The sequence below is a fragment of the Choloepus didactylus genome, chromosome 11, assembly GCF_015220235.1.
Source record: "Choloepus didactylus isolate mChoDid1 chromosome 11, mChoDid1.pri, whole genome shotgun sequence".
NCBI lineage: Eukaryota > Metazoa > Chordata > Mammalia > Pilosa > Megalonychidae > Choloepus > Choloepus didactylus.
In genome coordinates, this window is record NC_051317.1 from 20,000,586 (window position 1) to 20,024,229 (window position 23,644).

The window sequence follows — 23,644 nt, forward strand, 5'->3', positions numbered from 1 at the left end:
AAGGGAGAGACCAGCAGATGCCGCCATGTGCCTTGCTATGAGACAGAGTCATCCAAGATCATCGGCAGCTGGTCTTCAGGAAGAAAGCATTGCACTGATGATGCCATGATTTGGACAGTCTCGTGGCCTTGAACTGTAAGCTAATAAATTCCCATTGTTTAAAGCCAGCCCATTTCATGGTATCTGCTTTGAGCAGCCTAGGAAACTAAAACAGCGTTTCTTCTACCACTTCATTTTCCTACAAATGGAAAGGGAAGTCTGTAGGAGATCTGAATGCATATGCCAAAGTCACCTAGAGAGTCAGAGCCCAGCTGGACTTGGAACCCAGCACTCCCGCCTCCTGGTTCAGAGCCCTTCCTGCCACCCTGCATTGCATCCCAGGCTCAATCACTGTCAAAGTGGTGTCAGAATATTCTTTCAGGGACGTGACTAAGATGAGAGAGGCGAGGGAGTTGGTAGGGTTGTGAAGCTAAGGGCAAGTCCCAAGGACCTTCTAAACCCAGCTCACATTGCAAACAGAATCTGTCTCGCCTGTGGAGTCTGGAAGAGCATTTTAAATAAGCCAGGGGGCGGATGCTGCAGCTCTGAAAATCATGCTGGAACTGCTTTGTGCCTGCTTTTGCTGCCTAGTGATTCAGGGGCCATCCGCCACTCTGCATGGAGGTGGGGGTGTGGGGCAGAAATGGCTGTTGGTGGTCCTCCTTAGCAAGCTCCTCCCGGAGTAAGCAGGACCGCTGCTGAGCTTCCTTCCAAAGGACAGATCTACATTTTCTCCTCCACTAGGGGCACTTCATCAGGGTTGAGGAACAGCTAGGGATGAATTTTTCCTTTTCTCCTGGTTGTGAAAAGTGCTAGAGCTGTTTACATGTGGTTGGAAAACAAATGGGAATAAGCTGTACATTTTGCTGTGAATTTCTTTCTCCCTCATTCAGAAATGCTCTTCTACTCCCCCGGGAGCCCATATTCACCTTCTGTTGAATATAGTATTAGGAGTACTTAGGTAACTCCACTGATTAGGAGGTAGGGAGGGGGTGTCCTGAGAGGGATTTGCATCAAAATATCTTGCTATTGTTGATTTTCCACTGTGCCACTCCTTTGTGATGAACGCTGCCCTTTTCCTCCAGTCCCCTTTGAAAATACAGCCCCTCCGTCAGGAGACAGAGACATCATAGGATGCTACCCATTGGCAGTCTGAGAATCATCACCTGGGCTCAAGGTACTTCTAGAGACCCAACTGAGGAGCATCATGGCTGGGCCAAATCCCCAGCTGCTTCTAAACCAGGACGTTAAATACGTGGCCCACATGTCCCATGGTCTCATTCTGCTTCCACAGCAGACATATCACCAACTGTATATTTATACTCATTTCTGTAGAATCTGGATTCAGTCTCAGGATCCTTCTCAGAACCAGTCAAAAGGAGTGGGCCTAGCCATTTTTCATCCTCGTTCTTGAACTGTTCTGAAGTCCAAACAAAATAAACAATTGCAAAGCTGAGAAGCAAGAAGGTAGGGCTGGAAGTACTGAGAAACATTTTCAGGATCCCTGCACACAGTAGGCCCTTATGAAATGTGCATAGAGATTGATGAAATCCAGAAATCAGAGCAAAGAGGGAGGGGTTCCAGGAGACTGATCAAATCATTTAGTTTCCTCCCTGTGCATTTCAAGTCATCTTTCCAAACAGAGAGAATCACCAGCTTCCCTTTTGCAGAATAATTGCTCAGCAGAAAATATAGCCTTCAAGCCACAAGGAATGACTATTCCATATTGTTACTTTTAAAATTTCTAGATGAGCTTCCACGTATGCTGAAAGCCACAAATGCAATACAGTAGTTGTTCCAAATTTCAGGCATGCTCTTCCTTTTCTTTAAAATTGCTTTGCTCTGCCTCAATTTGATGCTGAAAGTCCTTAATAGGCTCCTTTGAGATGGGACAAGCATTGTTGGCCTTACCTGCTGCAGAGCTCTCTGGATGTCGATCCCCTGGCCCCAGGGCACAGCTGGGTTGGCCAGACAGTCCCCAGCATTCCCCCGGCGAGATATGTCGATCCTCTGCCTCCGCAGGCTCTGGAAAGCCTCAGCCATCACCTTCACCCCATCGTAGGTGAGCGCAGAGGTGTACTGGTGGGAGCAATGGAAACAGTTAGGTAGCAGAGAGAGCTGACAGGGAGGCAGGGTGGGGAGCAGTGTTTGGGAATGTGCTTCCTGGTGATGAAATGTGTGCTGTGGCCCAGGTGCAAGGTGCACCGGAGAAGGGGACAGTGGTGAGCCAAGGAGGCTGCCCCTTCAGTTGGGCGCTGTTGCCCCACCACACTAACCAATGTTGCTCTCCGTAATTTTGCATTCAGCATTGCCAGATGTAATTTTTGAAGAGAAACCCGAATTCTAGAGTTTTGTGTGCAGTCTTTGGGTTTTTAAAATGTTGTTTCAATTGAAAAATAAAAAAATGCATGGACTAAATAAAACACATCTGCAGGCCAGATACAGCCTGCAGTCACTCTGGTCTTCTCTGCATTACAGTCACCAATTGGGAGCCATCCCTTTTAACAGTAAAAGAAAAAAAAGAATAATAATCCAGGAAGAGTATGCTCTGAATTATTTCTGTACCTGGCTTACTCAAGCTGTAAGTGTACATCCTGCAAACTTTCCATTTGTGCTTATGTGCAATAACTCTTGATTTTTTTTTTTTTTTCATCTAACCACAAGGGGGCTAAGATGTGATGGAATCAAACCAGGGTAACATTCCAGGACAGTATTTCCTGGCTTCGGAATCCATATCAGCCTTCTGTACTAATTTGTCCTTATTGCCTAGCATGTGGTCTGGAACACTATAAGTAAACAATAGAGAGTTGTAGAATCTATCAATAGTTTTCCAATTTTTCAGTTTCTCTCCTATTTTCCAAAAATTTTTTTATATTTGATTATTTTTGTAAGCTGCTCCAAACTTGTGGTGACGAGATGGGGGGTTTCACACACATACTAATTAATTAACTCCTTGTGGTTTGTTCATTGTTTTAAAGCACATTGTGATTTTGATTGCTTAAGCTCATATTGAAATAAGTCTTCATTCTTGGCGAGCTGAATCAATTTGAGCAACTGATAAGAAGTATCTCAGCTAAATGGCTTGGCATGCATAAAAACCTGACTGAGTGTTAAGAAAAAAACTACCAAGGATTCATTGTTTGCCCCAGATAAACAAACTCTCAGAATCCTCTTTGACCCAGCCTCCACACAGCCACCGGCAAGCTATTGGGTTTGACATGGGAAAGGAAAATTACTTGCTACCCCTATTCTAAACTGTTCTCAAATAGCAAACAACAGATTTTTGACTGCAGGATTTAGAGGCGCATTGCTGAGAAGGGAAAGGCAGATAGTCTGCATGCTGAGAGATAATTGAGAGCTGACTCTCTGAGGCAGACATCTGCTGGGTATTCTGTATTTTGTGTCGAGAGTCCCCTGATTTTTAAATGGACACATGGCCGAACAGAGTGAGGACTGCCTCACTGCACAGCAGAAGGGGGCCCCATCCACATAGAAATGAACATAAACAGTGTCCCTTTGGAACCGTGCAACATGGTGGCCCTGCCAAGAGTAGAGACACTGTTTTCCAACCTCCCTTTTAGCCAGTTGGGGCCAGGTTTCTTAGATGTGGCCAGTGGCATATGAGTGGAAGATTTGTGTGTGACTCCTGCAAAGGGATTTAAAGGGAGAAATTGTGCTTTTCATCTTCTTTTCTTCCTTCCTGCTGGCTAGAATGCTGAGGTAATGGCTGGAGCTTAAGCAGCCTTCTTGGACGATAAGGTAGCAGTCATATGCTGTGGATGACAAAATAAGAAGGTGGAAGAAGCCTGGGTATTTGATGATCATAGAGCCATTATTCTAGCCCTGGACTGCTTACTGCTGAATTTTGTCAACATGAGAACAAAAAATATCTATTTTGTTAGAATCATTGTCATTCTGGGTTGTCTGACCCTTGCAGCCTAACCCTAACCTTTACAGAAGCATTTTCCTTAGCTCTTTCCTCTTGGAAAGTATAACCCTATGATTTTATATCTAAAGGCTAATACTTCCCATAAATCTGGGACTAGGAAAGGGACCAGGCTGGTCCTTTGCTGCCTGCCCCACCCCCTCACCTTAGGTCTCTTCCAGTCTACCCGGGTGTGGTCTCGAGCATCACTGTTCTTCCACTGCTGCATGATCCTGGCTGGGATGGTGTCTGTGTAGTTCACCAGCTGGAAACCTGTCACGTTTGCTCCACTCTCTTTGAATTTGTTCAGGTCAATGTCCATGAAGCCCTGGGAGGGAGGAGAAGGAAGACGTAAGAACATACTGCCTGGATACATTGATCTAAGCATGTTACAGAATCATAGGGTTGTCCATCCTGTTCCACAACGTCACTCCATTATCACTTAATTTGTGCACAAAGTTGGCATTGTGGTCAAGAGCATTTGCTTGGAGCCAGCCATGCCTGGGTTTAAATGCTGTCTCTGCCACTCACAGCCTTCTGAGTTCTTCAGCCTTGGTCTGAGTTACCTAATGGATTTCTTGCCTGTACAATGGGGGTTAGAGGGTTGGGAAGAAGATTCAATTCGCTGAGGCACGTAAATTGCATGGTGTTAACTAAATGATCAATAAATGGTGGCTGTGATTATGATGATGGCATGGATACATGGACAAAATAGAAACACATCAGGATGGAATAGTCTCATTTCCCCACTTTCCCCCAACACTTCTGAGAGAAGAGGAATCTGAAGTCCACTGGGGACAAATTCCTACGACCTCCTCAGTTCACCAGCAAGTCTGAGGAAGAGGCTAGATTTGCCCTGTGCTCTTTCCCATATAATAGTCTGACTCTTCTCCACCTGATGAGGCCCGATCAATTCTAAAATGCATGATGCATTCTTTATTGGGCATGAAACTTTTCTCCTCCCCATTTGGTGATGTTCACTCAAACTCAGGAAGCCTTCAACTTAAAAAGGAAACCTTGTATTTGTATGATATATTTAATAATTTACAGTACTCATATATACAACCTCATTTCACTTTACCTTTATAAGGCAGAAATTCTTATATCCATTTTCCAGATAAAGAAACTGAGAAGAGAGAATTGACTTGCACATGACCATTCAGTGAGTTAGCAGCAGAGAAGTGACCATAATTAAGATCTTCTGTTAGGCAATTCATTCACTCACTTGCTTATTCATCATTCAACAAACATTTTTGAGAATCTATCTACAATGCACTAATCTAATAGTGAACAAGGCAAGTTACATCCTGTCCTCATGGAGCCTATATTCTAAATAAACAAATACACAAGTAAAACTGTAGTATCATATAGTATAGGACAGTAAACTATGCTGTAGCAATGAAGAAAGATAAAGAGGCAAGAGCATAGGGAGAGGAGAGATGTGCTTGGGAAGGGGCAATCAGGATGGGCCTCCCTGAGGTGGTGGCATGTGCACAGGAACCTGTGTGGAGCGACATCCTATGATTGAGCACCAGGCTATCTGGGGAAAAGCATTCTGAGCAAAGGCCCAGAAGTGGGAGGATGCTTGGCATGTTCCAGAAACAGGAAGGAGATGGCCGTGGGTGCAGCAGCATGTAGGGGGTGGGATGGGGAGAGAGCAGAGAGGAAGGTCTGAGCTGCAGGCCAAGTCCAGATCACGTAGAACCTGTGCTAACTTGGGTCTCTTTGTAGGTGTAACTGGCACCCAGAGCAGGAATTTGAGCAGGTATTATAAATTCAATGCCCTTGGGCTTCACAGCTCAGAGAAACTGCCCAATCCTGTGAGTGAAATGGAATGAGCAGGGAAGCCACGGGGGATGGGAGGAGGGGAAGCCCTGGATGGACAGCCAGGAGACCTGAGTGCGGGTCCCAGCTCGGCCTCAGGATCCCCACGGCATCCTAAGAAATTTCCTTACTCTCTCATTAACTGAGTTTCCTTATTTAAAAGAATAGCTTTGATGATTCAAAGCCCCCCACACCCCCATACCCCTAAAGTTCTGTGATTCCTATTTTTTTCTGTTTTATAAACAAACGTAGTGTTGCCTTTCTTTCTGGAAATGTGCTTTCCCTAGTGGGCTCCTTTCCATATTTCATATCTGAGCTGAAATGGCAACTCTTCAGAGAGTCTACCCTATGGTAGACATATCAGGGCTCGGCCCATTTCCACTCCCCATTATACACCGACACTTTATATACTAACTGCCAAACCTGTTATTCTGCCCATGTATGTGGTAAGCCAGACCTGTAGGGGAGTTAATGGCCCTGAGGCAGCCCTCTACCAATAACAGATGGGGAGTTAGTAGATAAATAGCCCAGAACCCTCTCCCTTGGGTGGGATCACACTGAGGCACACTGACTTCTAGACATTCAGACTGAGCTCTGGGTGCCCACTGTGGGAACTGGCTTTAAAATGCACTTTTATTGGCTGCCTGCCCTTTCTTACCTCCCTTCCCTACTTCCCCACTGGTTATTTCTATGTTCAGGACCCAAAGAAATCACTTGCACTTGAATCCTTGTCTTAGGATCTGCTTCTAGGCATTCCCAATGCCCGGTCCAGTCAGTTCCACGTCAGTGCTCTGTTAGAGTCTCTCTGGAGCACCTGTTACCATTTGAAATGATCATATTTCCTTATTTATTCCCTTGTTTATTGTCTGCATCCTCTCTTCTCCCATTGTTATATCAGCTCCATGAAGGCAGGGACCTTTTCTGTCCGGTTCCCTGATGTGTTCACAACACCAGAAACATATCTCACACATAGAAGATGCCAAAAACATATATATTGAGCAAATGAGTAAAAGTCAGGGAACTTCCTCAGTCATGAATGCCAATTAGCCAGGGGTTCCATGATCAGCAGGCAGCAAATGTCAGTGGATGATTTTACTTGGTTGAAAAGAGAATCTCAGGGTTGGAAATATTTTTTGAGATTAACTTGTTCAACACTCACAGTTTACAGAGGTGCTCAGAGGTCAACTGATTAGCACAATTGTACTAGCAAGCTTTTAGTAAACGTAAAGTCAGAATTTGCTCCTCCTACCCAAAGAACATTCCTTAATGTTGTACCACCTAACAGCATTGCCACTCCACTACTGGTTAAAAGCTAATGCACAGTTGAGAAATTTCCCATAATTTTTAGAGACTTTAAAAAGAACATCTTGTTCATAAAATAGCTATAGAGAGAATGAAATGGAAATTATCCCCAACAGTTAAATTCTGTTACTTGAAAATTTGTAACGATCTCAGAGGTATTTCGTACTGACTGCCTCTATCTCAAACATAATGGAGGCCAAAGGAAATGGCAGAATTTGTTCAAGCATAAATACCACTCAACTCCATCACCAGAATGTCTGACTACAAGGTTAGTGGAGCCAAACCTCAGTTACATAAAATCAAACTAATGGGACTCTTCAACCAGACTCCTTTGCTCCCCTGAGATGGAACAGACAGAGAATAATAAAACAAACTCACATTTGCGATCGTAGGTAAAAGAAAAAAAAGTTAGGCAATATCTTGGGGTCAACATACAATCACCTAATTGCTAACATCTTCCCTCCTATAGAATATTTCATGCTGGGAATGAAAATCTTGAATGTCCTTAATCACTAAGATGTTCATTTCTTACAGTTACTAGACTTGATTTTTCCTTAATGCAGGAAAGTGAACTCTGCCAGTATGAAAAGGTGCTCTTGACACAAAAACAGAAATAAAGGTATTAACCATTTGTCCACTAGTTAACCGGAAAATTCAACCCACTCTATTTCCCTAAGCACTCTTATTAAAGAAGGTTTTATTTAAATCATTGTCTAATTTCCTTTGCCATTTTATTTAAAAAAAAAAAAAACAAAAAAAAAACTGAGGAGTGATTTTTGAATATTAGTACATTTTTCTTTATGGGTGTTATTTGTGCTATTAATTATATAATATTGTGTAAGGATGCTTTGTTGCTAATTATTTTCCATTCAAGATTTACACTACAGAGTGTGTCAACACTCTTTGAGCAACTTTGCCTATTTTATAACATGTCCCCAAATACCGAGTCCTTGCTCTGTACACTGCGATTGTTGAATACATATATGAAATTAATCCATGGGTTGCTTCTTTTTCAAATTATTCAGCATAGGAACCCAAGTCTCCTAAACCCAGACTCTTCCCACTGTCCCCAGCACTGGTGCCACAAGCTGCTCTTTGCAGACTGACTCTACTTCTTATCTAAAGTGGGGCTTGGTGATGATGAGCTCCTGGTGTGTGGGGCCAGTATGCTCCTGACCACTTCTTTGACACCTCTGCGGCATTTCACGCTGCCCCTTGTGTGACTAATGAATGGGTGATGTGAGAAGGATGCCCTGGCCTGCCTGCCGTCTTCACTCAACTGAAGATGAACTGGCTGGTACAACACAGGCTCTCGGGACAGCGGTCCTTAAGTTGAGAGGCACATCAGAATACTTTGGGGAGCTGTAGAAAATTAGCAACCCCCAAGGACTGTCATTCAGGAACCGCAGAGAGGAAACTGGATATCTGTACTTTTACAAAGCTCTAATGCTGGTGAATAAAGAGTCAGGGTTCAATATGTTGAACTGATAAAGGTCATCATCAGAAAGATTCCAAATATCAACATAACTAACAAACATTAACAGGGGGCATTGAGGGAAGGATGTAGGCTTTCGTGAGATGATGCATCACCTTTCTAATGGGGAGTCACGGATGAGATTAAAGTAGAGAAAGCAAGAAAATGAGAGATGGGGATATTATGTAGAGGTGTGAATAACCAAACACAGAAAAGGATTGAAATAGTTATGTCTAAGAAGTATGAGATTAGAGAGGACAGATGTTTGCTTTTCATTTTATACTCTTCTGCAATATCTGATTTTTTAAATCATGCAAATATAGTATCTTTATAATACCATTAGAAAATAAAAACAAATCCTCAGATATTTCTGATCCATCTCACAGGTTGGGAATCATCTGTTAGTTTCTGGAAAGTGAGGGAGGGAGTAGCAATGGCAGAAAAGGAAAGAGAAAGTGCATTTGTTGAAGTTCTGTTATGGTCTGTTTAAGGAGCCCCGCTTCATTTGTTATCCCCTGCCCTGGAATTTAAGAACACTAGATTCTTAAATGCTCTGCTAAAACACAACTTCATAAAAATAACAAAAATCACAAAAATGGCAAAAATGCCACTTCACACATATTATATAACTTGGCCCAAACCACCTTTTGAGAGTTTTGTGGCTACTGCCATTTAAAATTGAAAAATTAAACAAACAGGAGTGTCACCTCTAGATTTATTTTAAATATTTCCTGAGCTCTTATACTGAACCAGGCCTTTGGCTAAATGCTTCATATGCATCATCTATTCAGTCCCTCAAACAGCCCCGAAGGGGTAAATGTGCACAGTGGGCACCCAATGCTTGTTCGCAGTTCAATGAATGAGTGTCCATCCCTATTTTATAGATAAGGAATTATGGCTCAGAGACATCTGGAAACTCCCCTGAGGTCACACAGCAAGCAAGGACTCAAACCCTGGTCCAGCCATAAAATCTGTCTTTTTTTATCATTGTGTCCCAGGGCCTTGCCCCTGGAGGAACATATGAGGTTAGCTTTAGGATTGCTCCAGACAAAGAGGGACAAGGAATCCCAGACAATCTGACTGATATAGTTAATAGACCAGAGGAAACGTCTCACAAAGCCAGAGTAGAAGCCTCCAAATATAGCTTTAAGTCTCAAAGGAATGTTTGGCAGGGAGGAAACACATTAGATGTTTCTCAAACCTCTGATTTGTCTGAAGCCTATTGCTGCCCACTTACCCCACATCCATACTGGGAGTCAGCAAACTTTTTCTGTAAAGGGCCAGATAGTAAATATTTTAGGCTGTGTGGGCCATATGGTTTCTGTTGCAACTACTCAACTGTGCTACTGTAGCGCAAAAGCAGCCATAGACACTAGTAAGCCTATGAGTATGGCTATGTTCCAAAAATTTTATTTATGGACATTGAAATTTGAATTTCATATAATTTTCATGTCATGAAATACCTTCTTTTGATTTTTTCCAACTATTAAAAACCGTGAAACCCATTCTCAGCTCATGGGCCACACACAACTAGGTGGTATGTTGGATTTGGTCCACAGGCCATAGTTTGCCAACCCTTGATTTATTCAGAAGCAAAGATTTTGGAGATCAGACCAAACTCCTCATAGGGAAACTGAGGTTCATAAAGGCAAATAGTGGCCTAAGTTTCTACAGCTGCATAGAGGACTAGCTGGGATTAGAATCTGCATCCCTGTCAGAAGCAGTGCAATGCGGAACAGAGTAGAATCAAATAGAGTCAAGTGCTCGATCAAGTAAACTAGTTAATACAGACATTCTATCATATGTCAATTATAATTTTCATACAATTAAAATGAAAAGTCATTTCAAATAATTATGATACCCTAAAAAGATGTCTAACACTAGAACTACATTGAACATGCTTTCATCTTGCTGTGAAGATTTGGAAAATGCTTTAAGGATCACGAAAAGGCTTTGGGCCATCATTAAACTATTAATTATCACATGCACCTGGAAACAAAAGAACTGATTATATGTGCTTTCTGGTTATTCAATCTCTCCAAAGGCTCAGTTCTCTGGTCTTCGATACACAGGTATAATAACACCTACAGCACAGAGTTGGTATAAGGTTTAAAAGAATTAATATATGTAAGCACTTAGAATGGGTGTCTGGCACATAGTAAGTGCTTATTGAATGTTGGCTATCATTATTATCATCACATTCACCATCATTTTTAACGTTGGGTTGAAAGAGGTTAGGTGCTGTTAGAACTGCTTCAAAACCAGAGCCTGGATCAGCCAAGAAGCCTGAGAGCACAGGAGGCAGGTGTATAGGAACACAGCTTTCTAAGGATGAAAAGCTTTGTCTTCAAAGTGGGATTTCCTTTTCTCTGGGATCCTTTCAGAGTCACATACAAGCCATTCAGCCCTCATCATCCTGCTTGTGCTGACCTCATGCCCGTCAGAGGGAAGAAGGAGAAACTGCAATGCTAAGGGAAAGGGGAGAAGGAAGAAGGCATATTAAAGAAATCCTGGGATGCTGGAAAGAGTCCTTCCTCTGCCCCATGCACCTGAGATCTAGAAGAAGAAAGATCAGAACAAAGCAAAGGACTTATACTTTATGCTGTGAATGGCACAAATGGAACATGCCAAGTTCTCCCAATTCTTCAGATCAGTTCTTAGATGACCGCTCCATAGAGGGGATGGTTATAGAGAAGTGAGGTTTGAAGTCTTGTCATGTGAGAAACACTGGAAAAGGGGAGGGTGACCAGCCTAAAAAATAATAGAAGACTAAAAGGGTAAGTGAAGGCAGTATTCAAATCTCAGAAGGGCTGTCATGGGGAAGAGATGGACGATTTGCTTTTTGAGGCTTTATAAGGCAGGCCCAAACTAACGAATGGGTAGATGTCATGGGGAGGCAGATTTTGGCTGAAACAATAATGCGAGCAACTAGCACTACGTGCCTAATGTGTTTCCACCTGTTTTATGCAAGAGACACTGTACTTTTTTAAACAAATAAATGCTTTATTTGTATTATCTCATTTAACACTTGTAACAACCCCATGAAGCAGGTACTATTACCATTCCCATTTTGCAAATCAGAAAACAGGGGCTTAACTTGATGGAGTAACTTCTGCGCAGTGAAACACGGCTAGGGAGGGACAGAGGCCTTAATCATAGCAAGTAACGAGACTCTAGGGCTTGTATTGTAACCACTCCTCTGTTGAGCATGATTCACATATCTCCTGTTCCACAACAAGGTGGTTGGAAGGGTCTGCATCTTTACAATAAGAAGGAATTAGCTGGTTGCCATGAGACCAAAGCCTGTTCCTCATCCCCTTTCATGTGTGCTGGTTCTTGGAATGTGAACAACAAAGCAGTTTACTTCTACTTCTTAGTCCTCTCTTAGCTTTCTTTTTGAGATTTGCAGCCTTTTTGGTCTAGGAGAGTGTGAGCTCTTGCGGGGCAGGGATCTTGGTGCCCACAGTACCCACAGCACGATACCTGGAGTAGAGTATGTGTCACCTCTCAGCCTCTCTGCTTTTGTCTTGTGGACCAAACAGTTCTTTTTTATTGGCGTATTTGGGTAGCATATTCTGACCTAGCTCATAAATAAGTGCCAGGAAAACAGTTTAGGGACAACCACACAAGTTCTGTCCTCTCTTTGAACCCAGTGAACTGTTTGCCCTTGGACAATTGTCTCAAACTCTCCAAGCATGAGTTTATTGATCAGAAAAATAAGGCTATTGGGTAGATCCATGATTTTTCCAACTACATTCCTGGATTGAAGGCATTTTTGAACTTGCCCAATGTTGGGTTAGGGGGAGGACAGGAGGATAGGGTTCTAGCCCTCACACTTCTACTGTAGCAGCTATGCTTTTTCATCTGTTTTATATTCTGAGGTTCTTTCCAAGATTCTATTTTCAATAGGGTTTCAAACAAGGAAGTCTGGAAACTTCTGAGCCACATGACTTTTCTCTTAAGGGCTCTCCCAGCTTTGATCTACCTTCTGTGAACACACAGATCTATGCACTTGAATACAGATAAATGTGAAGTCATGGACTACTCAGGCACTGAGGATTCAGTTGTGTTGCAAATACTCATGACTCTGCATAAAGGTCCTACATTTTCTTATTTTAGCCACTTCAACCAACCAAGCATTTAATGTGTCCTTGCCCTATATAATCCTTAATAACATGCAGACTTATCTGGTTTCTATAAATTCAGTAAAACATGGTAGCTATGCTTAAATCAGCAAAAATACTATCCATATTAGAAAAAAGTAATAGTGTTGACTTATCCAATTACCAATTACATTCAAAACCAGAGAGGCATAAACCTGCATATGTGGATATCTGGAAATACACAAACATGCAGACACTTGCACACGGGAGTCCACCATCAATAAATCATTGTAAAAATCTGGAAGGATCTCACAAACCAGTTTCTTTCAGTCTTGAGATTTAGAAGGAACTGTTGGCACTTTGTGGCAGAAGGTCAGGGCCCCCCATGTTGGTGCAAGGCTGCTTGGGGGTACTCCCTGGCCTGGATCAGTTAGTTTTCTTGAGCTTTCCCTGGTCTTAACTCTGTCCTCACTGGTTGGAGCCAAGGGTGATACTTGGTCAGGGCCACTTCAGAGAAAGAGCCAAAGGTCAATTCAAAATTTAGGCTTTCAAAGTTTCCTGGTGTGGGGCAGGGCCTTACAGCTGGAGTTCTTGGTGGAATCAATGACATCTTTCCTGTACCTGATCACAACCTTCTCACCCAGGTGGGTCAGGCAAGGACTCACAGCAAGCACACCCTTTGGTGAAATGCAGTTTAAGAAGCATTCACAGGGCCTCCCAAGCTTGCTTGGGTGAAAAAAAAATGAACACAAGTCGAAACATAGGATACATCTTTAACCTGCTGGGGAAAGAAATATCATAGGTGCTCCATTCATTCATTCATGATTGCTTAGTATTGCCATGTAAATGGTAGACAAAGGATGTAGCAGAGAATAATAGACTTTCAAGGGGTTTAAAGTCTAGTGGGAAAGGCTGGTATTATGCAAGTAATTATGAGCAAAATAAGTGACCAAAAACTGATGCTGGAGGTCAGGAAAGGCTTTCCAGCAGAAGCAACAGAGCCCCAAAGAAGAGGAGTCTTTGGTCAGGGCAAGAGGCCAAGGAAGAACAGTGCCAGCAGAGAGCTCATGTGTTCCACGGTTCAGAATCGGAGCATGGGTGCTGGAGTCAAATTTCAGCTTTACTACCTCCTACCTGCTTCCTCTCTACACCTCAGTATCTTCTGTTGCAAAATAAGGGCTGTTGTGGAAAATTAAATGCGTTAGCATATCTCAGTTCTTATAACCCCTGCCTGCACATAGTAACTTCTCACCTAGAGCCCCTGTCTCTGGGGCTCCGTGTCCCTCCCATGCGTAGTACAGTGTCTAAGTACTTTCTTAGCTTTCAAGTGACAAAGAGAGAACAAAAAAGGCAGAGCAGGGATAGGAGGACATGAAGGGTGTGTAGGAGAATCGGAGAGGAGAGGAAGAGAAAAGGAAGGGGGATTACATAGAACATGGAACAAGAGAATGACAGGCAAAGGGCAGCATGTGACAAACAGAAACCAGGAGGCAGACCTTGAAAAAGCCTGCCAATTCTACAGGTGAAATAGAACTCTCATAGGCAAGCTCCCCACCCAACTTCAACCCTTGCTTCCTAATCCTCTTCCTTTCTCAAAGTGGAGAATCTGGAAACAGGATTATACAAAGTTTTCCCCGTGTGGGTCACGTTTATGCTGCTAGTGGTGAACCAATCTACGGGAAGAGGGTCAGGGAGAGAACACCAAAGTACAGAGCACATTATTGGTTCGAATCCTCACCTGGCTCTTCTGTATAATTTCTAGGTTGAACAGATCACTTCTCTGGGCCTCTAATGTCCTGCTTTGTAAAATGACGGGGCTGGATGAGATAAGCTTACAGACTCCCTTCAGCTCTGACTCTCTCGGATTCTTTAAACAAGGGTGCACACTCTGCACACAATTGCTGGCTGTGTGGCTGCACCAAGATCCTCCCCAGTCACCTGCAGCCACACAAGACCCCGTCAGCCTGTGACCACCACCACACTCTGGTGGTTCATGTGGTTCTTTATGGGGCTTTGAATTAGGGGCACATAGTGATTTTTCTCTGACACTGTTTTTAAAACTTTCTTTACATGAGCCAATTGAACTGGAAGATCAGGCCATGTTGCTTCTAGGACAAAGGCCAAAACTATGCTTCTTGGTGCTTCCTGCATGAGCCCATCACAGTGCAGCCATGAGGACGTGCTTGGCCCATATTCAATGTTCATTTGGTTCATTGGAACCACATGTTGTGGGAAGGCACTGGGGCATAGTGGGGAGTCCAGGTGGGAGTAGCAAACACCAAAGAGTGGGCAGGGTAGCATTTCCAGATCCACAAAGGTGTTTTGTGGAGGGGCAGCAGAAGTGTTCTGCAAAGATCAGAGGGCAGGGGAACCAGGACAGATGAGAGGGTGATATGGGGGCAGTCTGGTACAATTGAAGAAGACTGCAGAAACTGTCAGAGCCCTTCTAGAAGAGAACGTGCTGCCTCAGAGATACGACTTCCCCATCACTGGGCATCATTCAGGCAGGAACCAGAAGGATGGGCTTCCCTTAGGGATGTTATTGAGGAGATCTTGGCTCTTTATGCAAAGTGGGTTAGAAGCCCTCTTATGACCATCTTTATTTGCTTATTTGCATATTCACAACTATATTCGTATTCCTCCTGTCTCTTTTAGTATAGACACAGGAATTTGCCTTTAAATGCATGTGATATGTGCATGCAAACGCTGTTTATTTCTTGAGGACCCATTTTACTCCCTCATTCATTCATTTAATGACTTTTTAAAGAATACCTATTACATGCTAAGCACTGGGAATTCAACAGTGAACAAGATAGACACAGTCTTTCCTCCAGAAACTTACAGGCAAACGGGGAGGAATACAAATAATTGTGAATCGGGTGTTTGATTGCAATTATGGTAAGTGAAACATACGTGAGGCTATGGAAGCATATAATAGGTATATGAGATTTAGTCTGGGAGAGGAGATCAGGGACTTCAAAAACAATATTTAGTCCTTAAACATTAAATGACTTCCTTCCTTACTACTACTAATAATGGTGATGACTAATGATGATGGTGATTATTAGCATCTTTTCAAGAGCTTACTTTGGGCCAGATATTACCATATGTTCTTTACATACATTATCTTGCTTAATTCTCATAAAATCCTATGAAGAGGCAGAGAAAATCACTTTTACTTTTTTACAATTTTTTGTACAATGAAAGCTCTGAGAAGGTAGGAAACTTGGCTCATGCCACCCAGCAAATAAGCATAAAGCCCAAACTGAAACCCAGGACTGTCTGAACCCAGAGTCACTCTTGTCAACTACTGTGCCAGGTGTCTCACCAGGGGCTGCAGAAACCAAAAGTGACTGGGTGTGGCACTGGGACAGCACCAAGTGAGGTGCTGAGAAGAAAGTGGGTGAGATAGGCCTTAGAGGAGTCGACTGATTTTGCACCATAGGGAAGCAAGGAGACTAAAGAACATTTTCTTCTTAGGGCTGATCTGGCAAAGGAAATGCTTGGAGCTGGGGTCTTAGAGCAGCTGCCACATGGACCCAAACTTCCAGCTCTAACATTCCACAGGAGTTTCTCTGCAACCACCCAGTGGAAACAGCTCACCACCCTGTTCCCCAAATGCACCAATAAGACCTGGGATCACCTAAGCCCACCATCTCTTCTTCAACTTCCTCACACTCCAGAAATTACAGGGTCCAGGCAACAATGTCTAACGGCAAATGTGTCCAAACAGGAGTTTGAGAGCCTGGATTCCAATTCTAGGTCTTCACAGCCACTGCAGGCAAGAACTAAACTCAAGCCCTCTTGTCAACCCCTCCGCTCCCCACCCCAGTCACAAGGGCCCAGGAGTAAGAACATGGACTTTGGGGTTGTACAGATGGGGGGGGGGAGGGGAGACTCCAGCTCTGCTACTTTATAAACTTTGTGACTTGGAAAAATCACTTAACTTTTCTGAACCTCAATTTCCTCATCTGGAAAATGAGGATAATATTATCTACCTTAAGTGCTGTTGTAAGGGTTTAATAGATGAGTGTCTAAGTGTTTTCATAGTGTCTGGAATGTAGTGCTCATTTGATAAATTATAGAAGTTACTTTTATTGCTATTGTTGTTGTTATTATTTATTAGTGGGTTTAAGGAGTTCCAGTTCAGTGGCTCACAGGGCTCGGCATTGGGTTAGCCTGATTATCCTACACTTGTGTCCATATCACTTGGTTTTATCAGATTCCTGGGAGTTGAACTCCACTAACCAGGTGGCTGCCTCCCTAATCTGCGGCTTAGTCACTAACATCCCTGAGCCTCAGTTCCCATGTCTGTAAAATGGGGATGATGAATTATACCTTGCTTGCCTCACAGAAGTATTGTGCAATGATGTGAAAATGTCAAGTGAGCTACAATATGGTGTGCAAATGGAAGGGACTGCTGTTATTAATGTTGTCACTATATCCCCAAGAAGCCCCACATGGTCCACCCTGAACTTCAATGTTTTTCAAACTGGGGTCTGCTGGATCCTGTATAAATTCTCAGGGGTCCACTAGTTCTATACTAGAATTTTTAAATGTTGCACTTTTATTTCAGTGGTACTCTAAATCATCAATATTAATAATCTGGTAATTTGTCCCATGTCTCAGGTACTCGTTTTTGCAATCACAGTGGCACCAAAGTGTTTGATTGTCAGTGCAGTGTTGCTCAAACTGGGTCTGCAGGCACATTATGGGGGTCCACTTTGAGAAACAATAGTTTGGTCTAAGGTTTGCTGCTGTTGGGCCACAGAGAAAGGAGCTCTAACTCTGGAGGGCTATGGCTGGCGGATATCTGTTTTGACAACAATCTCATAGCAGTGAGTGAATGCAGTCGGTGCTGGGGTTTGGAGAAGAACCAACAGCCAAAATGGATGGCTTGGCCTTCCAGTGGGCTCCAGGGCCCAGATGCCTAAGAAATAGTGGCACAGTGCTCCAATGTTTGCAAGGTGCAAGTTCACTTTACGGACACACCAATGCTGTGGAAATATAAGTACACATCTATCCCAACAAACATATATAAAATGTAAATATACATATATGCATATATGTGTTTACGTATGTTTGCATAGGTACATATACATATCCATAGGCACACGTGCGAATATGTACATCGGGTGGATTCAGCATATGAAGTAAGGATTCCCCACTTGTGCAAAGCACCTTTCACTATCCAAGGCATGGTGATATTTGGCAACATATTTGGTCTGCCCACTGACACTAAGAGTAGGTAGATCAGGAACTATTATTCTCATCTGACAGATGAGGAGACTGAGGGATGGAGCATTGCCTAAAATCCACAAAGATGGTAACGGTGGTGTCTGGACACAAAAGTAGGGGGTTTTGACTCCTTGCTCATAAGTTCTCCTCTTTGACCCATATTCTTCCCTTTTCTCTCTCAGCAGCCCTCCAAACCTAGCTATTTGAACCCCAACTGCATCCCTCCCAAGTGATTTGCTAGAAGAAAGCTGCTGACTACTTTGAAGCTTGTGCATTCCAACAGTGACAGAAAGAACTGCAAAACAGAAGTGTAGCCCCCTCCTTTTGTTAAATCTTTCAAAGGCTTCCTCGGTCTCTAACTCTATAATTACACCCTAATCACAAACACTCTGAAGGAGGGGGTCAGTACCATACAGCATCAGGCTAATTACGTGGCAGAATTTCTAAAAATTATCGTCTTATAAATTGCGTTGTTTCTCTGAAGTGGGAAGAAAAACACCACATACTCAACTATGTTTCAAACTGAATTAATTAGTAATTTGAAGCCTAATTATCTACTAATCTATTGGAACATGCAAGTCTTTTGTATTTGGATGGTATATGCAATTTGCATCCTATTAGCTGGCATTTGTAAGGATTCGAGAGGGTATTAGGTCAGGAGAAGAAAAATGCAGAGCAGAAGGATACAGAAGCCCAAGGGGTTAACTTGGTGATGTTTTGGTGGAGGGGTCACTTGGGAACAGATGGGGGCTCAGCAGTGTAATTACCTGGGGTCTTTCAGTGGCCTCAAGCCAATGATATGTCATTTCTGTCTTTCCCTAGAAGGGTAACTTTGCATGTCTACACCCTTGGTCTGTGCATTTTCAAGCAGCAGGATGCTCATAAGGTCTGAAGTGAAAGATGCCTTGGAGTACTGGACAAGGCACTGGATGTTGCCAACTAACCTTGATGCTAAGCCTCGCTCTATTGTAGACTTACTGTGTGCCCCTGGCCAAGTCATAACCTATTGCTATTTCTTGTATTATAGCAAATGAGATTTAGATGGAGTTAACCTCCAGAATCCCTTTTAAGCATTAAGAATCTGGGATTCTAGGCTTTTCTCACTCCAAAGTAAAACATCCATCGTTGCAAATGATTTTTGGGGAATGAAACCTCTGGTTCCCCCAAAGTCTTTGGATGGCCGTCAGCATCTCAAATGCAAATATCTCTGAGCCATTAAAATCTGATTTTAAATTAACCTATCTCAATAAGCTCATCTTGCTACTAGCGCGATCCTGAAATATTGGGACAACCAAGGCAAGGAAGTTTTAAAGGAAAAGAGAAGGTAAGACAGGGATGTGTCTAAGGCTTAAGACCAGGACAGAAAGAGGGATAGAATTTAAGGATTAGACAGGATGCTTTGGTCCCATTTTTATATCTTGCCCTTTTGACCCTTATTTGTACCCAGATTCTATGCTTTTATTCTACTAATGACATTTGCTCCAAAAATAAGTAGACAATATCAATCTTTCATTTATCTAGTAATTAGTATTACTGCTAGAAATAACACAAAATAACATTGCTAACACTGAAGATGGTAAATTTGTTACAGATAAAAAGCTAAAATTTACATCTTAAGGCAATAACACAAAATTGCAAAGATGGGCCAAGAAAATAGACAAACTTTGTAGAAAAAGTTACCAATAAGGAACACTGACAATCACTCAAACTTTCACATGGCAAAATGTGTTATTGGTTAAAAATTGATGGAAGATGCAGCTGCTTTAGAAAACAATTTTGATATTCCTCAAGGTGTTAAATGAGTTACCATATAATACTAAATTCCACCCTTAGTTATACACCGAAGAGAAAAACTTGTACACAAATGTTCGTAGCAGCTGTATACAATAGTAAAAAGGTAGAAACAACTCAAATGTCCACCAACTAATGAATGGTAAACAAAATGTAGTATACTCATGCAATGGAATATTCTTTGGCAATAAAAAGGAATGGAGAAGGATACATGCAACAACATGGATGAACCTTGAAAACATTATGCCAGATGAAAGAAGGCAGTTGCAAAGTACCACATATTGTAAAATTTCATTTATATGAAACATTCAGAATAGGCAAATCTATAGAGACAGCAAGTAGATTGGTGGGAGCCTGGAGTTGAAGGAGTTTGGGGGAGCAGGGATGGAGAGTGACTGCTAATGGGTATGGGGTTTCTTTTTGGGGTAATGGAAAGTTCTAAAATTAGACTGTGGTGAGGGTTTCACAACCCTGTGAATATATAAAAAATCATTGAATTTTATACTTTAAATGGGTGAATTATATGCTATGTGAATTATGTCTCAATAAAGCTCTTTTAAAAATGGGACTAAAGACAAAATAAAATTACAGTTGGCTTTGGAAAAAAATTGTTAGAAGAATCAAACTTCATAATATGAAAGGTAGATGTTCAAAACATGAACCAGGAAAAATAGACTTGTCAGAAATAATGGCTACAAAAGAAAACTCATAATGGCATATGCTAGGTAAAATGAAAATGTACAAAAGTTGATTTGATGAATTATGTCTTCATTGTAACATGGAAAATAATTTAAGGAGAATAACATGGAAAATAATTAAAAGAACTGCAGTACATTCAAATGAAAACATCTTTTTTAAAGAGAGGCTCATCTTGTTCATATGGAAAGGTGAATAAAAACTAAATTGACAATATTTTTCATGCTGGAAAATTATTTCTTGTTGAAGATTTGTCATTGCTAGTATAATTATGATTTAAATGTTTGTATTTATAAACAGTAAAGCCATCACTGAGCTCAAAACAGTCAACAAGATTAGAGTCAAAGTATCTTACATTCATTCAAAGATGTGGTGATTTTGTCGTTATTGTCAAGGGACAGAGCCAATTGAAGCTACAATGTGATGCCTGATAAGCCCCTTCCACCAGCATGCTCTATTTCAAGGAAGGTTAGAGGCTCATCAACTGTGTACTGTGGTTAGACAAGCAGAGAAGTGGAAGCAAAAGCATTAACTTAATACTTCCAGGACTGAAGGCAGCTCTGAATTGCCTCTTCTACCGATGCAGTTCACCCCAGCCCGCGGAAGCAAGCCAGGCCCCCAAATATGGATAGAACCCAAGCTGAGACCTGTAGTGCTCCACTCACCAGATTTGCAAGGATGTAGTGATAGCCGATGCCATTCTTCTCCAGCTTTATAATCTATAAAACACAATAGGAGGGGATTCATCACTATTAATAACTATTAAAGCTATAAGAACATCAAAAATAATATCAACTAGCATTAATTGAGAGCGTACAGTGTGCCTGGCTCTGTTGTAATTACTCAACCTGCAATATCCCAAACATCCAAAGATGTTGTTAGTGTCCTGAATTTGCAAAAAGGGCACAGAGAGGTTAAATATACACCCCAAGGTCACCCAGCTATTAAGTTACCAATCCAGGATTTGCAGTTAAGTTTGATTCCTGGGGTAGAGTGGTCTTATCACAACCTCAAGGACCCTGCCGAAATGCTCACTTCATGCCTTTCTCCACAAAGCCTTGTCTGTACATGGAGATTCTTTCCTTGGTGGGACTCTTGCATTACATTGTATCCCTTGTCAATATCATAACAATATCTGCTTCTTGGATGGACAGATGGATGGATGGACAAATGGATGGTCAGGTGGGTAGGTGGATGCTTCCTAGCCTGCCTCTTGACCTTCAACTCCACACATGAACCAGGATCAGATGCAGTTTCTTCTATACTTGAATTTTGTGCTTTCCTTCCTAAGCCAGTTAGGGGTACTCAAACATTAATGGATCATTCAATTGGACGGTTGGCAGGAAATGTCAGGATCATGTGGTCCAAACCCTCAGTGTACAGATGGGAAGCTGAGAACCAGAGAGGGGAGGTGACTTGTCCAGGGCCGTGCAGCAGTCTGGTGGCAGTGTCAGGACTGGAGCCTGACTCTTGTGACTCCTAGTCTTTTTCCTACAACATAAAGTCTCCACATGATGCCTGATTATGACTAAACATTAAGTGCCATTGTTCCAAAACACCCCTCTATTCTAAGTGTCCACTGTCTCCAGTCATTGCAGGCAGGAAAAAATATTTGTAGATAGAACCCAGAGGTTTGCTTGGGCAATCAGACACACCATCTAACAAGGAACAGATAAAATTGCAGGTTTTTCTCACCTGGCACCTTGGTTCTAGCCCTAGCTCAGCCTGCTAATTAACTTGATCTATTTCTTCATTTTTCTCTCATCAAACTGGGGTTAGTACACCCCACACAGTGCTTCTCCCTCTGCATTGTTGCAAGAAGACATAAAATATATGAGAAGCACTTGGGCTCCTTCTCTAACTGAATAAATTTCCAAGGTTATTAAAATCCACATTCAGACATCCACTTAATAGGATGTATGTGCTTAGTGGCTCACATATTTTTTATGTGGGGAATAATTAAATGCAAGCACAAACGATGAATGCTCTGAAACAATGGTTAGACTGTGAAGTTCCAGACCACGCAGCTCAAATACTATTGGGATGATAGTTTTATTAATATTTCTTCATTACTTTTTCATTTTCTTGTCAAACGGTTTGCTGCCCTTTCAACAATGAGATACCTTTATCAAAAACCTATTCAACTTCTAATACACACTGAACAACAAATAAAAGATATTTCAAATCCAACCACATTCAGGAAATGGAGAAGGACAGTCCCTGTAAGATCAAATTACACCTTGAAACACAGAAAACAGGCAATAATAGACAACTTTGACTTGTAAAGATCAGCAATTTTATATGGCTAAACCTAATACTGTACTTCCCATCCACCTATTCACCTACTACCCATTGACCTACTTTCTCTCTACTTTCTTTCATGAACATGTATTAAGTGCTTACTATGTACCAAGCAGAGTGTTGGGGTTACAGTAAAAAGTGAGCCAAGCATGGTGCTTTCCTTCCTGGAACTTAGAGTCTAGGGAGTGGAGACACATAATAAACAGATAAACAGATAAACGCACCAAGGGTTACAGATCAACAAAGATGATATAAAGGTAATGTAGAAGTTACACAGGGCCCCGTGCTGGTTTGAATCTGTTATGCACCCCATAAAAAGACTATGTTCTTTTAATCCGCTCTTGTGGGGGCAGACCTGTTGTTGGTGGGATCTTTTAATTAGGTTGTTTCCATGGAAATGTGACCCTACCCATTCAAAGTGAGTCTTAATTAGTTTACCGGCATCCTCTATGAGAGGATAAAAGGCAGAGACATTTTGAAGAGCGCTCAGAGCTGACATAGACCCAGACATTTAGAGATGCAGTCAGAAATACCCCAGGAGATGCCAAGCAAGGATTACATAAATAGCCAGAACCTGGAGAGAGCCAAGGGAAGCCAAGAGATGAAGCTCAGAGTTTACCCCGGAGAAGCTAAGAGAGGATCCACAGACACTTAGAAAAAGCCACTGGAATCAGAAGCTGAAAGCAATGCAACCCAGGAGCAAAGGACCAGCAGACACCAGCCATGTGCCTTCCCAGCTGACAGAGGTGTTCCAGATGCCATCAGCCTTTCTTCAGTGAAGTATCCTCTTGTTGATGCCTTAGTTTGGGCAGTTTTATGTCCTTAGAACTGTACATTTGTGAACTAATAACCCCCTTTATAAAAGTCAATCCATTTCTGGTATTTTGCATTGTGGCAGCTTTAGCAAACGGGAACAGGTCTGTCACCTCACCATGCCATTTCCTCGAAGCT

At 42.2% G+C, this 23,644-nt stretch overlaps 1 protein-coding gene across 2 annotated transcripts in view; it reads right to left on the reverse strand.

The window, feature by feature from the left end:
- GRIA1 (glutamate ionotropic receptor AMPA type subunit 1) overlaps window positions 1-23,644 on the reverse strand; it is a 344,465-nt gene that overhangs the window by 149,308 nt on the left and 171,513 nt on the right. For both annotated transcript variants that reach the window (XM_037798914.1, XM_037798912.1), the window contains exons 5-7: window positions 21,058-21,111; window positions 4,131-4,292; window positions 1,951-2,118 (exon numbers count right to left, since the gene is read on the reverse strand). In XM_037798914.1, coding sequence (XP_037654842.1) covers window positions 1,951-2,118; window positions 4,131-4,292; window positions 21,058-21,111 — 384 coding nt within the window. The remainder of the gene's footprint in view (window positions 1-1,950; window positions 2,119-4,130; window positions 4,293-21,057; window positions 21,112-23,644) is intronic.